The 18879-nt window shown below is 34.9% G+C and overlaps 1 protein-coding gene across 2 annotated transcripts in view; it reads left to right on the top strand.

Annotated features, from left to right (window-relative positions):
- SCN9A (sodium voltage-gated channel alpha subunit 9) overlaps positions 1-18879 on the top strand; it is a 128665-nt gene that overhangs the window by 55456 nt on the left and 54330 nt on the right. The window contains exons 3-11 of one of the 2 annotated variants that reach the window (XM_019727348.3): positions 1068-1186; positions 1531-1620; positions 2181-2309; positions 3887-3978; positions 4981-5181; positions 13164-13227; positions 14475-14616; positions 16661-16867; positions 18435-18722. In XM_019727348.3, coding sequence (XP_019582907.2) covers positions 1068-1186; positions 1531-1620; positions 2181-2309; positions 3887-3978; positions 4981-5181; positions 13164-13227; positions 14475-14616; positions 16661-16867; positions 18435-18722 — 1332 coding nt within the window. Of the gene's footprint in view, positions 1-1067; positions 1187-1530; positions 1621-2180; positions 2310-3886; positions 3979-4078; positions 4190-4980; positions 5182-13163; positions 13228-14474; positions 14617-16660; positions 16868-18434; positions 18723-18879 lie in introns of those variants that run through there. The other variant, XM_088794490.1, reaches the window with a different exon arrangement.

Raw genomic sequence — 18879 nt, 5'->3', positions numbered from 1 at the left:
AATAAAACAACAGTTGTACTCAAAGACTAGATATTAATTTTAAAACTAGTTTTTAATGTAAAAGTGAACTTGATGTTAAATTATGTTTAGACATAACAAGTATAGTGAAAGGGACCCGGAATACAAAAAGGCATCCGAAAATAATAGATTCTGGTTCATTTTCTTGAGAACACTTCCACATACAATTGAAAAGCAAGATATTTCAACTTATGTCCCCAAATAGTGACAAATGTGTATTACCAGAAACCCACTTATTAACTTATATAAAATTCAGATTAAACAACAACAGCAACAGCAGCAAAAAGACAAAGTACATGTCTTCTAGATAACACAAATAATTTGCCTGCCAATGCAGAAACATAAGTCAAGGTTTTGAATTTGGGAAAATGTCACTCATTAAGTAATGGTTACATAACATATTTTTAAAATGTTTGGTTCTATTTGTATTATTTTTAAAAATTACCATGGATAGTAGCAAGCAAGTACCTTAATTTTTGTCTTTTACTTTAGCTTTTATTAATATTACATCTAAAATAAGAAAATTGAACTGGATAATAGGATTCCTCCAACTCTAACTTTCCTTAAATTTATGAAAATAGTTTTTTGAAAAAGCTCATATTTTTAGAGCACTTTTACTAACCATGACAATAGCCAACAAGTATTAAAATTCTCAAGCTTTTATGGTAAAAATGAAAGATAGCCAGTTTCTATTTGGTTTGCTTGTAATGTAGTGTAATGAAAGAACGAAGTGGTATTTTAAACTAATTCCAATAGCTAGAAGTTATTGTTCCTGATGTGGGTGTTAAAGGGATGTGAAAAAGCCAAAATACTGTATTTTGGGAGCTCTGAGCAATACATGCTCATAAAAAGTTCACTTCTTAATTTGCTGAGAAGAAATGGACTTGGAGTTCATTGGCCAGCATGACATATAGCCACATAATTGGCGTTGGAACCGCATTGGTTGAGTCTCATGGCATTGTTTTTTTAACATGATACTACTGAGATTAAAGTATTGGATTGAAATTTTGGATTTTCAATTTCATCCTGTTTTCATTTTGATTCTGCAGACTTTTATAGTATTGAACAAAGGGAAAGCAATCTTCCGTTTCAATGCCACACCTGCATTGTACATGCTCTCTCCTTTCTGTCCTCTAAGAAGAATATCTATTAAGATTTTAGTACACTCATATCCTTTTTAAAATGCTTACTTGCAATGGTTCTTTAAAATGTTGTTTTTGCTGTTTTATTTAAATATGGATTTGTGTCCTTTTGTACCTGAAAAGACTCTGGTTTTAGTTCATCATTTCAGTATAATTTGGTGTAGGTCTCTGAGAAGATCGGACGAATGGCAGTTTTAACATTTTAGGATAAATTACTTTTATCTATTACTCCCTTGTTCAGAGATATTAAAAAGATAGCCTATAAACTATTTATAAGTATTTCTTAAGGAAAAGATTTCAACAAGTGTTATTATCAAATATTCAAAGTCTCTGCTGTGGTCTTTCTTCATATTCCTTGATTCTAAGCTACCTTATTCGGCATGCTTATCATGTGCACTATTCTGACGAACTGCATATTTATGACCATGAAGAACCCTCCAGACTGGACCAAGAATGTAGAGTAAGTGGGTATAAGTACATTTTGATATGGTCTTAGTATTATCATTTTTATTCTTTCCTTTTCCTACCAGGAAGTTACTACATCTATTAAAACTGTGGTGTTTGTCTTCCAATGTTATATAATTGCTTTTCTTTCCATTATTTCCTTTCCTCTATGGTATTAACCTGCTAGCAGTAAAATAGAATAATTAGATGATACAGTCTTTTCTAGAAGAATAAACTTATCAGATGTGCTGCCTTGTTCTTAGACATGTTACATATTTCTTTTGGTGTATTTCTGATAGGAGCAGTGTAGGAATTTTCTAGGCAGACCTAACATTTATGTTCTTAGTAATTTTAAATACCCCTACTTTCTAAAGAGATTCTGATAGGAACATTTTAAGCTTTTCTGGAATGACCTTTACTGTAGTTTATTGTAATACTTGGAGTGGGTGTGTAAACCAACAGCCACACTGCAATAGATGCCTTTCTTTGATCAATCAGAAAAAAATAAATTACGAAGATTCACATGGTGCTGTATTCTTTTTCAAACTTAATATCCCAATGGATTCTTGTGTCTAGGTACACTTTTACTGGAATATATACGTTTGAATCACTTATAAAAATCCTTGCAAGAGGCTTCTGTATAGGACAATTCACTTTCCTTCGTGACCCATGGAACTGGCTTGATTTTATCGTCATTGTTTTTGCGTAAGTACCACATTCGGTTTTTTGAAATGGCAATCTCATGCAAATCACAGACAGCACAGTATTCCAGTAAGAACAGAGCTTTAGTGGTGAACACACAGTGTCACATATAGCTGATGTACTATAGAAATGTACACTCGAAACCTTTGTAGTTTACTAGCCAATGTCACCCCAATAAATTTAATGAGGATTAAAAACAAAAAAGGATAGAGTTTTAGGTTCTGACTTTTTCTCCATGTCTTGGTTGCATTTAAAGGAAACTGTATGAAAGTTAGTCATTTACAGGCAGATACAATTTTTTTTTCAGGAAGAGCATTTCTCACTCAAAAGTGTATGACATCATTAAAATTGATCATCTCCCTCCATGTCCAGCACTTGGATGGACAGTCTATTTGGTGCCAGTTAGGTTCACACTTTTTCCAAGTTCTTATTTAAAAACTAATAAAACCTGTAAGAATCACAGAAATAACTCAGGCCTTTAATTATAAGGATGGTGGTCTTTTTTATTAACCTATATTATTCAAGCGCTAGTAAGTAAATCTTTTTATAAGGGTTGTCACTGATGGCTAAGCCTCACAGTAATACACTGTATGTGTATCACACACGCATCCATAGTTTATTTTCAAGGGTAAAATATTACTTTAACATAGAATTTTAATTTATTCATATTGCTACTCTTTTCCCAAATATATTTGTCAGAAACTTTTTTTTTTTAAATCTCAAACCTAGATGCAATATTTTTTGTTCTGCTATTGAATTGTAAAAGTAACGCATGTTCATTTGAGGAATTTAGACAATACAGAAGGATCTTCAGATTTCCAGTCTCCACTTTCCTCCTCAGTCATGTCCCACCTCTGTCCATCAGGCTAATTCCTATAGTGATCACATGTGGCTGCTGCAGTCCCACCTACCACCTGCTGATACGACAACATTGTGTCAAACAGGGCTGCCTCTTCTAAGGGGGCTCTCCTTTTGTATTGAGATAGAATTTATATACCATAAAATTTACTTTTTTAAAATATAAAATTCAGTGTTGTTTAGTATGTTCCCAAAGTTGTGCAACCATCCTTACTCTCTAATTCAAGAATATTTTCATCACCCCAAAAAGCAGTCACTTCCATTCCCTCCTCCCATCAGTCCCAGGCTGGGAACCACTCATCTAGGTTTTGCCTCTATGGGTCTGCCTATGCTGGACATTTCATGTGAATGCAATCATACAGGACGTGGCCTTTTGTGTCTGGCTTCTTTCAACTGTCATACAGTTTTCAAGGTTTGCCACGGATGTTTTAAAGGATTATTAAATACCTATATTACCAGAAGGCCAAGGTCTAATAATTGAAGCCTGTAATTGTTTATTTAAGCATTTAAGTATATGAAACCATTTTAATAATATATTTGTATTTTGCTCACATCAACTGAGGCAAATCAAATTAAATTAAATTAATTATGATAGGGGAAAAAAAAGACTTGCAGAGTCTTTAAATAAGATGTTCCAAATGTTGGAAATACCTTGACTAAAGGCACAGGTAAGTATCATAGACTCTATCTAAATTCTGAATAACTCTGATTTAATTCTACAGGTATTTAACAGAATTTGTAAACCTAGGCAATCTTTCAGCTCTTCGAACTTTCAGAGTGTTGAGAGCTTTGAAAACTATTTCTGTAATCCCAGGTAAGAAGTGACTGGTGTGAAGCATTAGGCCACTCATAACTCCAACTATTTGGGAGTTGTTCTTTGTTTGTTTGTGTGTGTGTTGTCACTGTGTTTGTGTATAAACTCCCCTATTGCAGATATGTGACAGAGTTTGTGGACCTGGGCAATGTCTCAGCGTTGAGAACATTCAGAGTTCTCCGAGCACTGAAAACAATTTCAGTCATTCCAGGTGAGAGTGGGGTTAAACACCGGGGCTGACTTTTGGAAGAAAGACAAGAAAAGCTTTTTCTTATGCAATTTTAATTAAATTTAATTTCTTATGTTTTTCAGAATCCTAATTAAAAGTCAGCCTTTGAGTTTAATCAGTTGCATGGGTCTTAGAAGATGAAGATGGCCGTTTGGCTCACATCTCAACTTGAAATTTTCCCTCCTGTCTAACAGTTCTTTTTCCATTTTGCTTATTCAGGAATGAAAATTTCAGTTTGTTTTAATTGCTTTTCGTATAGTTAAGAAAAGAGAGAAAAAATATTAGCATGAAGGTATTGCATGACATATTGTTTTTTTATCTTTCCTCGACAAACCATTTCTTAACCGAAAATTAGTAAATTGTCACTGTGTGCTGCAATGCAGTCTCTTCTTTGATTTAGTGTCATTATAGGGAGATGGTTTGTTTGACAAGCATTTCCTGAACTGGCACTTTTAAAAGTTACTTTTTACAAGTGAGTGTGGATATGGTTTGGGCAACCAAATTATTCATTTTGACAATTTGGTTATTATTCTTTGAAAATATTTTACAATTTTCAATCATTTGCTATATGTAATATACATATGTATTTAAATAAAATAAATGTGAAACAACAAATCCACTCTTTGACCTAGTGGGCTTTTTTTTTTTAATTAGGTTTTTCAAGGTCATTGATTTGATATAGTGCATGCATTTCTAGGAAAGCTTGTGTTTGTGTTTGTTTCTCATTCAGAGGCCTTATTTCATTATGAACACCTTTTTGACCCCATCTTCAGGCCTGAAGACCATTGTGGGGGCCCTGATCCAGTCTGTGAAGAAGCTCTCAGATGTCATGATCCTGACTGTGTTCTGTCTGAGCGTGTTCGCGCTGATCGGGCTGCAGCTCTTCATGGGCAACCTGAAGCACAAGTGTATGCAGTCTTCACATGAAATGAATGTGACCATATCAGATATGTCTGAAGAAGAATACTATAGAAGTAAGACTATCTCTACAGTGGTTAATAAGTTGAAATAAGGCTAAAAGCGTTGATCTCCTTTAGCGATGAAATGTTGCTTTCATTTTAATTATTTAAAAATTATTCAACTATGTAGAAAGTTGCTACAGTATGGATTTGGATCGTGTTAAATTTTTATAAATCTCCCTTGTTCTAACCTTTCTAGCAGCCCTGGTATTAGAAACATGAGATATTTCCATAATTCTCCATTTCTGTAAGATAAAAAAGAATAAATTCGCTCCAGAGAAATAAATTTAGCTATGACCTACTGCTATTAACCATTACATTTCATCATAAAATATAAACTATAGTTTTATTGTGTAATTCATACTGATGTTTATAGGGTAATTTATTATATCATAATATAATTATATTTTACATGTATATTATACTTAATGACTATAATATAACATGATATATTTATGTTAACCATAATATAATTATAATATTAATTATCACATATTAAAATGTCTCAATAATATTTCTAAAGATTTGTTTAAAGTGCAACAGTTTACTCAGATTTATCAACACTATCTTTATATTATAACCAATTGTGAGTTTCACAGTTCTTTCTAATGACTTTCCTCAATCTAGCTAATCCATCACATCAAAGTTTAATTCATCAGAACTAGTTCTGTAGGTACTTTATGAGATGATCTGTACTCATAGTCTCAGACGTCTGCTTAATTCACAAGTATATTTTAGAGTATGTTACAGAAAGCATGAACTGCATGTTTCCTGAATGATTATCTCCTAACACCATTTCTCTCACCAAAGCTGTTGATAAGTTTGGGTGAGAATGAGATCAGGCAAGACTGTGCTTTCTGTCTAACACCTGCAATGTGTCTGTGTGATGTTGCCCACATGAGCCCACAAATCCTAACAGATAATTAGATCCAGAGGTGGGGTGGAAATCAAGAAACCTTTCAAATGTATGTGCCTGTGACAGAAGGAAATCAGGAAGGAAAGGTCAGAATTCTCCTTGGATAATAAAGAATTGTATACATCATTTTTTTTTTTTTTAACTTTACTAAATGTGTAATTTCCACTCACTGGGGAACATAAAAGCAAATAAAACCTAGTTACTATAGTTAAATACTGTAAATAAAGAAAAATTTTAAAAAGCCTAAGACAAAAAAAAAAAAAAAAAAAAAAAAACAAATGTTTTCAAGTAAAATATTTAATGTAAATTTTTTTACTACCAGCTTTTGCTGAGGGGTTTAGCATATTTTTCCTTTCTTTTATCTTTACTTATTATTTTCAGTTTCTGATTTTATTAACATGACCTTAAATTATATTTTCAATTTCCAAGGAATTTCATTCCTTAGTTTATATGCCATGAAATTAATATGACTTGTGGGTAATTATTGACATTCACATTCTGTTTTGTGAATCAATTTACAACTTTTCTTTCAACTTAACTTTTTTAACTAGGATCTCTACTGATCCTTTTATTCTGATTCTTGGCTCCATTACTGAGTTTGTAATTTGAATGATTTTTTTTAACCTTCTGGAGTTGTTTCAAGCATTTTTTTTTTTTTTTTTTTTTTTTTCAAAAAGAGTAGAAGGAGCCCTTGAATTTTGCAATGTGTGTTCATATTGCCTTTACATGTGAGTGGCAGCATAGCTAACATAGAAATTTTATTCCATAATCCTTTCCCTCAATTCTGTACAGTATTATTGATTTTTCTCCTGAAATATAGTTTTAGAGAGGACATGTTTTTGTCAAGTTTGTCTTTGGTTTCCTACCTGTTTTCTGTGTTATAGAAAATGGGTCTTACTGTACTATTTATTCAGACATTTATTTATCGCCATGTGTTTATTAAGTACTTCTTTGGAGCTATAGTAATGAAAATGATAGCCTCAGCCTCTGCTTTCACAGAGCTTATATTCTAGTGGGAATCAAAGATTAAAGCTAGGAGAACAGAAAACTAGACAAAAAATATTGCAAGTTTTAATAAATGCTCTGCAAAGAAAATAAATCTCAGGGGCTGAGATACCAATTAAATGATAAAAGCTCTCTGAAGAGGTGACCTTTAGGAGGAAATCTGAAGGATAATAAGAAGCCATTAAATAGTGTCAATGTGGGTGAGAGTGTGTGTATGATGGCTGCTGCTTGAGTTAGAAGGAATAGCATATGGAAAGATCCTAGAGTATTCTGTATTCACAGAATGGAAAAAACAGTGATACGGTTAGACTTGAGCAAGGGAGAGACAGAATGGCAACAGAAAGTAAGAAGAAGAAAAAAAAGACAGGGTCATATCATGAAGGATGTTATAGCCCATGGAAAAGAGTTTGAATTTTATTTTAAATGCTGTGATTTTAATTAGTTTGTGGGACACTGCCATATGTTTGGGCAAGAACTGCCACATAAGTGAGCAAAGGTGGATGGAGATTGGAATAAGGAAGACCAGTTAGAATGATGTTTCTGTCATCCAAATAAGAGAAGATCGTGGCTTCATCTAGAGTGGTGGTAGGAAGTGAAGAGAAAAGAGAGTTCAAGATAAAATCTAAGAGCTTGCTGATGGATTAAAGAAGAGCAGAGGGCTTGAGGATGTCTTCTAGGTTTCTGGCTACAGTAACTGAATAGGTGGCGATGGGAAATGAGGGAAATGTGGGCAGGTTTGTACAGAAAAGTCACTATTAAACTTTCAAAATCGAGATGTCACTGGGACGTCCAAGAGGAGATATTAAGTAAACAACTGGAGATTAAAGCATAGAGATAGAGGCACTGCCTGTTTTGAAAATATATATACTTTGAAGTAATCAGCAAAAAGAAAGGGCACGTAAAGACATACATATGTCCTTCTGAAAAATGCTTGTAAGTAGTTAGAGAATGGGCAACCTGGTGTTCAAAGTAGGTTTGACATTTAGAAGATGCTCAACTCCACAACCCTAATGTCTAAAAAGCAGGTAGAGAGGACCCAGAAAAAGACACAGAAGGACCAGCCCATAAAGAAGAAGCATACAAAGATATACATAGTGAGGCCAAGGGAAGAAAGTATGTTGAAAAAAAAAGGAGTGCTTGTGTTGAAGAATGCTACGAGATCAAGGATAAAGGATGATGAGGTTAGAGAAATAGACATTAGCTGTAACATCATGGAAGTCACCAGAGACATTCATGAGAAAACTTTAGTGAAGTAGTAGGTTTAGTGGAGCATGAGGTTGGACTATGGTAGTCATGGTGTGGATAAGACATCAGATCAAAGAGAAGATAGTAGGTTCAGACAATTTTTCCAAGAAATTTGGCTGTAAAGAGAAGCAGAATAATGGGGGAAATAGCTGCCATTCTTTTAAAGGATAGATTTGATAGTAACGTTTTTCAGTGATAAAAATGAGTGAATAGTAAAATATGGATTAATAGTTCAAGAGACAAGGGAGAAGTCAATTCCTTGATAAAAATGGAAGAGCAAGGGGGAGAGGCATGTCTCTCCACCACGGAAGCAGGAGGAAAGATGGACGAGTAGGCTGCAGAGTTATCAGAACAGGATTAAGTTAAATCCAGTGGCTTTATTTCCTCAGAAAAGTGTGAGATGAGATCATTGGCTGGGAGTTGAATTCTGCGGGTTTGAGGAGAATGCACTATGTGGTCATCTTAGGTAATGGCACAGGTAGTCTCTTTTGAATGTCAATTGATATTGCGGATCATTTATTTAAAATATAATCACTCACTTGGGTGTGAGGGTTTGTCTAATAACATTCAGGTACTTGGGGGCAAGTATGGAGAAAGTGGATGCTAGATTATGTATAAGATTTGGATTCTGCCAGGTTAGTATGATAGACTGAGAGAAATGCATGGAAGTTGAGGAAACTGTAAAAGAATGATGATAATGAGTGCCTGGATTCTAAACTGGACAAGTGGTGAAGTAAATGAATTGGAATTCTTGGTGATATCTAAGAAATGTAATGGTAAAGGCAACCTACACACAAAGCCTGAACATATTCTAAAAGTGTTTTCTGTTGCTGACAGCAGGGCCTCTTTGGAGGTGCTGTTTAAATTCCTTATCAAATAAATGAGCCCATCGTCTAGCCTCATGTTTATAAATACACAATTTATAGATTTTCCGTGGTGCTAAGCACTGTCTACTTTGATATCTGCCTTCTTGCTACTGCAGTTTGTAGCTAAATTTTTAGTAACTATTGTGCATTAATATGCCACAGTTCTTGGGGATAAAGTGGGATAGCTTTTTACTCCTATTTTCTGAATGTTAGGCATTTAATAGAAAAGTTTTTGGAAAAACCACAGCACTGGTCTACACTACTGCCAAGGCTGTTCTTGTCTCCTTCATCCAGACTTCTTTCTCCTGGGGACGAAATCTCCCAGAATGCAATGTGTCACGTACAGGCACTCGGACTCTACCTGATCCCCTGCACTAGTTTTCCCAGAGTTGATTTATTATTGCTCCTTGGTTGAGGAATAATCCCTTGACTCTGAAAGCCCAAGCCATACATTATTGCTCAAGCTGTCTTTCTGAGCCAGGTCAGCTAAAACTAATCGTGGAATGTTTGGGTCACCAATTATGTTTCACCGTTCTATTCCATTGGCCTTAACATTAATAGAAAATTTTCCTAGAATCTACACTAGATTAAATATCCATTCCAGATTTTTCTTGTGTGAATTTTGTAATTTCTATTTTTCCCTATGTATATTTTACTGTGAAATTGGGACATCCATTACTACCCACGACCTTTGCCATTATACTGCATTACATTTATTTAACAGCTTTATTGAGAAATAATTCACATACCATAAAATCCCCCCTTTAATGTGTTCTTTAGTGTATTCAGAGTTGTGCAACTATCACCACTATCTAATTTTAGAGTAGTTTCATCTTCCTCAAAAGAAACCCTGCACTCATTGTCAGTCACTTCCCATCCCCTGCTTCCCCCAGCCCCTGACAACCACTAATCTACTTTCTGTCTCTATGGACTTACCTATTCTGAATATTTCATGTAAATGAAATCATACAATATGTGGCCTTTTGTGACTGGCTTCTTTCATTTAGCATGTTTTCAAGTTTTATCCATGTAGCATGTAGCAGTAATGCATTCCTTTCTATTGCTAAATAATATTCCATTGTATGCATAAACTACATTTTGTTTATTTACTCATTAGCTGATGGATGTTTGGCTTGTTTGCAGTTTTTGACTGTTGTGGATAATGCTGCTATGGACATTTGTGTGGAAGTTTTATTGTGGACATACGTTTTCTCTGCATTACATTTTCCATTTACATGTTACCCTTAAATTCTCTTGAGGCTAACTACCCTAATAATTTCAGGCGAGTTATATAGGAATTATTTAAAGTGTTCCACAAGACCAGAGTGAGCTATTGCTTTACTTTTAATCATTCTTGTGCTGAAATGAGTGTTAGCCTGCAGACTGCTACTACAGACACCTCTACAGTCCACTCTTACACAGCAGCTCCTCGGTGATTGGTAAACATGAACCAGTATAACTTTAAAAGATAATTCTAAAGCAATCCTTTCATAATAAAGTAATCCTTTCATAATAAAAATATGGAGGTTTATGTATAAAAAATTGCATCTTAACCTCCTCCGTTCTCATTCTATCATGCCCACCCACTCTGAGGCACAGAATTTTCTTTTTTTAAGTTGTTCATACACATTCTCACTTAAATTTTCACCTCAAACTAAGAGGCTTTACTATTGTATTTACTATGTACAATTCTAAGAATTGTACATTCTATATGATACAAAGTGGTGATGTGTAAGGTAGTTAGTCTTATCTGAAATTGTTTAATAATAACAGCCGCTGTTACTATTTGAGTAACTGTACGGAATGTGGGGATCACTGTGTAAGGTGCTTGCCATGCCATATCCTATTTATTCTATATCACAACTCCACACAGTAGGGATGCTTATCCACATTTTACAGATGCAGTAACTAAATCTTCAAGTGGTAAGATAATTTACTTACATAGGAAGGAGTAGAAACAACATTCAAATCCAAGTATATCTGACTTCAAGGCCTTTCTTCCTTTATTACTGCTAAAGCTTCCTAATAATTACATCTTTATTCCTTTGACTTGAGCCAAATAGGAAGTTGAACCCTTATTAAAAGGAATGGATTTTTTTAGTCTTTTTTCCTTTACTATGCACAGTTGGAACAGCTGTCTCTCTAAGGACTAAGCCTTAATAGTGAATGGGTTTACACCTGAAAATGGACACAAAGGGTATCATGAAAGGGGAAAGTGTGCATTTATTTCACTTCCATATTCTTAACATCCAGAACTTAGTAAGTCCTAAATAAATGTTTATTGGTGAATAAACAAGGAGCGAATTTCAGAAAACAAATTTTGTTCCTTTACCGTGTTGCCTTGCTGACTCCACCTCTCCTGGAGTGCTTTGGGGATCAGTAAGGGGCTCCTTTCCCTTGCCTTCCCGTCCCTTCCATACTGCACTTTCTGTCTGGGTTAACGCATCAAGTCCCATCGAGTCCACCTACTTGATGATGACTCTCATCTTTATATCGCCACCCTTAATAACTACTGACTTCAAGACTTTCATATCAATCCAATCACTTACTTGACAAATATAGTTTAATACCTAATAATCATCTCAAACTAAGAACAGCTGAAACAGACCTCCTGGTTTTTCTCTAGGCCATTTCTTGCCCCAGTCTTCCTCATCTCAGTACCTGGCACCACCATCTTACCAGTTGATACATCCTTTTCTACACACCCCTCATGCACTCCGTCAGCAAATCATGTCCACTCTATTTCCATCCCCTTCTCTCCATATCCACAGTTACTCTGAATTGTTGCCATGGCACCTCTCACTGTAGCCACTTAAATGGTAGCCCTGCTTTTGCACTTGCTCTCCTATATAGTCCAGAGTCCACAAAGCAACTGCGGTGACATTTTAAAATATTAATGATTGTCTCATATCTCTACATTCCACTTCGATTACTTCTTTTTTTTTAATTAAAGTTTATTGGGGTGACAATTGTTAGTAAAGTTACATAGGTTTCAGGTGTACAGTTCTGTAATGCAACCATCTATATATCTCATTGTGTGTTCACCACCCAGAGTCAGTTCTCCTTCCATCACCATATAGTTGATCCCCTTTACCCTCATCTCCCACACCCCACCCCCCTTACCTTCTGGTAACCACTAAACTATTGTCAATGTCTATGAGTTTTTGTTTCTTCATTTGTTTGTCTTGTTCTTTTGTTGTTTTCAGTTTTATATACCACATATCAGTAAAATCATATGGTTCTCGACTTTTTCTGTGTGATTCATTTCACTTCGCATAATAATCTCACTTCCCACTTCTATTACTTCTAATCATACTGAAAATCCAAACTCCTTTCCATGACATGCAAAGCTGTACGTGATCTGGCCCCTACCTACCGCTGCCACCACAGTCCTCCCCACACTGCACTGTAGCCAGGCTGGCCATCTCGCTGTTTCTTCTATACGCCAAGTTCATGTCTACCTCAGGGCCTTTACTTTTGCTCTTTACCCTGCCAAGATTATCTTGTCACCAGTGTCTGTGAATGGCTGGTTTCTCGGTGGAGCTTAGGTCTCTGTTCAAATGTATCTCTTTAAAAAGCCCTCCCTAACCACATTATTTCACATTGTGTTCATTTATTTTCTTTATGGCATTTATCACTATCTGAAAACTCCTTGTGCATTTATTTATTTACTTAAGTGTTTTTCTCCATCCCTAAACTCCACCCTTACCTAAACATAAAGAAAGCTTTATAAATCTAATGACCTTCTTGTCATGTTTATCATTGGATTCACTGCCTGGCCCATAAGAGGTTACCAATAAATATTTAAGGAAGAATATATGAGAATATAATAAATAAATGAACACACATTGCCTGAGATCAAGCCTACATGTTGTGAATATGTCTATGTTGATTAACTTACCTGCTGTATCACTATTAAAGCTTACCTTCCATAACCTTATATTGTTTGATTTCTTCCTAAACAGGACATTTTTATTTCTTGGAGGGATCTAAAGATGCTCTCCTTTGTGGTTTCAGCACAGACTCAGGGTATGTAACACTCACTTGTTTTTAGTCTAAAGGCAGCCAAAAAGGAAAAAAAAAAGAAAACAACAATCAGTTTATTGATAAAAACCTTTGATTCTATATTGTCTTCATATATTTCATGGCATTATTTGACTTATTCTGTCCTACAGTGAGTCCAGGCTTCATAACATTCATAGTTACTGTATACCTTTGAAATCAAGACGTGGAGGTAGTACTTGAATTAAAACAAGATACATGTTACATAAATCCTAAGAAAAAATAAATCCCACCAAAAGTTTCTTAGATAGTTTCCAGCCTTTCTTTCTTAAAAGAAGTGACAAAATCAATTTTTCTTTCCATCCCCAAATTCTACTCATTCTTCAGTCAAGTAGGACTCTAATTATAGTTGACTGAATGCAGTATCAGTTTGGCCACTCTAAATAAAAGGACCCCATAGACTTGGTAAAGATGCTTTAAGAATCTTGTATTAATATAAATGCCCATCTTGCTGTTTCTCCTATACACCAAATTCATTCTGCTGCAGGGCCTTTGTTCCTGCTCTCCCCCCACCCAGATATCTCTTCACTGGGCTCTGTGTACACAGGGAACATCAAAATAAACAAGATAAGTTTGCTGTGCCCAATGATTCCTCAGATCACTGTGTTTGTTTGGCATCATAGATACCACTCCACTTAGAAAGAGAAAAGTCTTAAAGCTACAAATCTTTATGAACTTACACAATTGCTGTATTTTGCCATACTTGATTCTAATTCACTGCAAGAATAATTTGGGAAAACACATTTTTGTTAGAGGCCTATATGTCAATTTTTATGGATTTAAGAACTATTATATGACACCTGGTGAACACTTCCAAGTTTTCATAGTGATGATGATGATGATTATACTAATAGCAGCTATCATTTATTAAATACTGTCTGTGTGCACAAACCAGGCAAGGTAATTTGCGTACATGATCTTCTTTAAACTTAATAACAATGTTAACCATTTGAGATAGATGCTATTATCTTGTTTTCAAAGAAGAAGGGCTCCAGGCCTTGGAGAACTTAAGTAATTTGACAAAGTCTCCAACTAGAGAATAGCAGGGGTGGGATTCAAACCCAGTTATTCCTGACTCCAAATAATGGGTTCTTAATCATCATTCAATATTGTCCCCCTAGAAAAGGAACCTTGAGTTTCCCAATTTTTTGTAGTACTATTTAGCTTGCATCCTGAAGGCACCCTGACTTTGTGATATTCTTTTTTGCATGTAGTCAGTGCCCAGAAGGGTACAAATGTGTGAAAGCAGGCAGAAACCCCGACTATGGCTACACAAGCTTTGACACTTTCGGCTGGGCCTTCTTAGCCTTGTTTCGGCTAATGACCCAGGATTACTGGGAAAACCTTTACCAACAGGTGAGTGCCAAGAGAAACATTCATTGCCTAATATAATGTATAGCCGTTACAAGCTTTACATATGAATATATATATTCAATCTTGAATTGAGAAAACCCTATGATTACTAAAATTAGACATTTTCTACATCTAGCACTATTAGAATAGATATTTCTTGAATCATAAATTATTTTCTTATCTTTCCTGGGCTTATTTGACCTCTAACTCTCTTTCCCCCTTTGTGAATATAGCATCCCGTAGGTCCTAAGTAACAGAAGAAATATACTGTAATGTTCTCACATACCTCCCTTGACACAAACTATGCTTTTCCTCACAGGTCTTTCTGTTTGGAGTACCCTAAACGTCAGGCTCTCCTATACTCATCATGCTTTATTTTTTTAACTCCTCTATACAGTTGTTATGGACTGAATTGTATCCCCCCAAATTCATATGTTGAAGTCCTAACTCCCAATACCTTAGAATGACTATATTTGGAGTTAGAGCCTTTACTGAGGTAACTGAGTTAAAATGATTCTGTTAGGGTGGGTCCTAATCCAATCTGACTGGTGTTCTTATTGAGAAAGGGAGATTAGGACATTAGAGAGATACCAGAAATGCGCACACAGAAAATGCCATGTGAGGACTCAGTGAGAAGGTGGCCATGTGCACGCCAAAGATAGAGGCCTCAGGAGAAACCATACATGCTGACACTTTACTATTGAACTTCCAGCCTCCAGACCTGTGAGAAACAATTTCTGTTTAAGCTACTTAGTCTGTTGCACGTTGTTATGGCAGCCCTAGCAAACTAATAAAGCATTAAAGACTCAATTCACTTCTCTATGCTTTCCTCTCCCAACTCCGTTGCTGCTTGTTCTAAACTTTTATGCCCTTTGATATTCTCAGGTTATAGTGTGTGTTGCTTGTACTGTAATTGTTAATTCACATGGCCATCTCCTCTAACTTGAATGTGATCCTCTTGGGCCTGTGGGCTCTCCCTTTTCACTTACATGTTCTTAGCACCCAACACCAAGAGGTAGGAGACCAAAAATGATTATTCTATATTACAAATAATAGCAAATCACTTTTCTCAGATTGTCATTGATTCTCTTTTTGACTTGTATGTTTATTTAATTTCTGAGAATATTATAAATGAATATAGAAATTATACTTCACAGGAAAAAAATACAAATGACTTTTTAAGTATGCAACAAGATACCTTTACTGCAAATTAAAGTGAGACTGACATACAATTTTTTTTTACCTGTCAGAGTGACAAAGATCAAAAAGTAGAGCAAAAGAGAGATACTATCTGACTGAGCTGTGTGGAGGCAGATGTTCTCACACATTGCTGGGAACTACAAGAGAGAATAATGTGGGAATTTCTATGAAAATTAAAATGAATATACCTGTTGACCTAACAATTACACTACGTACTAAGAATTCATCTAACAGAAGATATCAATAGCAATAGTAACTGATAGAAAAAGGAATTACGTAGGCATCAGAGATAGGAGAAAGAGACATATTTCCCATCTAATATCTGTACCATTTGAATTTTTGTCCTTTATTATATTTTTAAATATTTAGTAAATGATAATTAAAAACATATATAAGAGGAACACATAAGTTCATACAATAAAATTATCTCTTTTGTGTGAACATAATACACCATCATTACTAGTTGTTAAAGATAGCATTTTATCAGTATAAGAGACTATAGAAATTATCTGGTCCTGTATTTTGCAAGTGAGCAAAGCAGCTAGTTTTTCAGTAATTTTCAGACTAGAGAAAATTTTCCGGATTATTATGCTTAATAATAATCAAGAATCATACCTAATTTTAGTACCAGTTTAATACATTGCTATAGCCTTTTTACTGAGAAAGTATGTGTATTAATACTGATTGTTTTCCATGGAGATATGATTTTAACGGCTTTATATTTTGATAACATGACATTTTACAGAACTAGTTTACCCATGCCTAATATGCCATTCAAGTTGAAAGAATTTACAGAAAAAAAACAAACACTGTATTATTAAATTGATGATTTCCATTTTTTTCCTAGACACTGCGTGCTGCTGGGAAAACCTACATGATCTTCTTTGTTGTGGTGATTTTCCTGGGCTCTTTTTATCTAATAAACCTGATCCTGGCTGTGGTTGCGATGGCCTATGAAGAACAGAACCAGGCAAACATTGAAGAAGCTAAGCAGAAAGAGTTAGAGTTTCAACAGATGTTAGATCGACTTAAAAAAGAACAAGAAGAAGCTGAGGTATTGTTATTTGGTTTAAAATTCTTCCTAGAACTAGAAGTGCAAAGGGGAACACCAGAGGCCCCTGTGGTCTATGCTAGGTCTTCCCCAGGGTGATTTTCTTTAATGGATTCCTTCATATAAACTGAATCCTCGTTCTCGTATGGTCGAAGAAACCAATTCTAGATGGAGTTATAACTGACATGTGACCCATTCCACCTTCCTCCATAATCAACTCACTCTAACACAGAGAATGTTCGAAGATGTTCCTCCTAAACCCGTTACCCACCATTTCTCAGTGTGCATGGCATTATGGAAAGTCCCAAAACCTGATGGATTTCCCCCAGAACAATTGTACCACAAAGGTTTAGGAAACTTATTTTAATATTAAAGTTAACAGATACTCTATGGGTTAGAAATCAAAATGTGCATCCATTTTTTAAAAAAATGTTTCAAGGATAAAATGTGAGATTAAAAAAATCATACTTAAAGTTGTGGCCACTTTAGGCTAAGTAGCAAATTCTTAAGGATCTCCTTAATCTTCTCTCCCAAGGGTACTTCACTGGAAAAGTTTGAGATTTGTACTAAGAGAACCAAAATTTCAAATATTCTGAAAGAGTTAAAACTCGTTTGATAGTTTCACCTAGTTCAATCTATTCAAGGAATCTAAGCTATTGAGGAGAGGGTAGTAACCTGTAATGCAGAGAAACTTTGACTTAGAAAGATGATCAGTGCAGTATCGTATTATTAAAAATCAGAAAACATTTAAATTTTCAAAAATTAGAAAATGGTTAAATAGATTATGATATTTTTGTAACTTCGGTTATTATTCAGCCATAAAATTATGTGTTTTAAGAATATGGCAGGAATAGGTGTTAATATAGTCGTGTATTAAATAGTGGGATACAAAATTGAGTATAATATATATATAATTTCAAAATTATATATATAAAGACTGGAACAAATATTAATACTAGTTATTTCTGGGATACAGCATTATGAGTGATTTTGATTTTTTTATTGACAATATCTTTATTTTCCAAAATTTTACAAGAATTATTTGTTTAATTTTTTTTTTATAAAGGGGTAGGTAGCACTAGGTTATCCTATGAATTTCCTAGGGAAACCTTAGAAGACCCTTTCATTTTCATGAGATATTATTCTGTAATAATTTTAATTTTCAGACAACTTATTCTTCATTGAACTATAGAGTGCCTAATTCTTTTGATAATATTGAGTTAATTATCTGAACAAGATATACTAATTTTCTTATCACATGGTTTATGCTTTATGTCTCAGAATTACCTAGGAAAATTTTCACATATACTATTTAAAATTGCTTTAGTATAAATACAGTAATAGTATACAATAGTTGAATTCCAAAGCATAATGGAGCTTTATTACAATGCAGGAGAAGCAATAAATATATGTTTTGTAAGCTCTCTGGTCATAATATAAAGAGAGTGACATTACTTCCCATGTAAGGAACATGATTATGTGCACATAATTCTATTCATGATAGAGAGGTGCCCTGTTATCCTGAACTTTGGAAATGACACACTGAATGTGTGGCCTTTGGGTCCAACAGGCCATAGCGATAGCAGCCGCTGAATACACAAGTATGGGAAGAAGCCGAATTATGGGCCTCTCGGAGAGTTCTTCTGATACATCCAAGCTAAGCTCTAAAAGTGCTAAGGAAAGAAGAAACAGAAGAAAGAAAAAGAATCAAAAGAAGCTCTCCAGTGGTGAAGAAAAGGGAGATGATGAGAAATTGTCCAAATCGGAATCAGATGAGTGTATCAGGAGAAAAAGTTTCCACCTTGGTGTTGGAGGTCACAGGCGAGCACGTGAAAAGAGACTGTCTACCCCTAATCAGGTAACATTGACACCATCAAATTCGTATCACCAGAGGTAGGATTCTAGAGCAAAATGTTCTTTTCTGAGGGATAGGATCTCAGGAGAAGGGAGTGAATAACTTCACTGGTATGTTTTTAGCTAAAAACCTATTGATTGCCGACCATTTATGGAAAGAA

The sequence above is a fragment of the Rhinolophus sinicus genome, chromosome 17, assembly GCF_057876585.1.
Source record: "Rhinolophus sinicus isolate RSI-liver-muscle chromosome 17, RSI-T2T, whole genome shotgun sequence".
NCBI classification, from domain to species: Eukaryota; Metazoa; Chordata; class Mammalia; order Chiroptera; family Rhinolophidae; genus Rhinolophus; species Rhinolophus sinicus.
The sequence above is the reverse complement of the archived record's forward strand: the minus strand, read 5'-3'. Positions and strand labels throughout refer to the sequence as shown.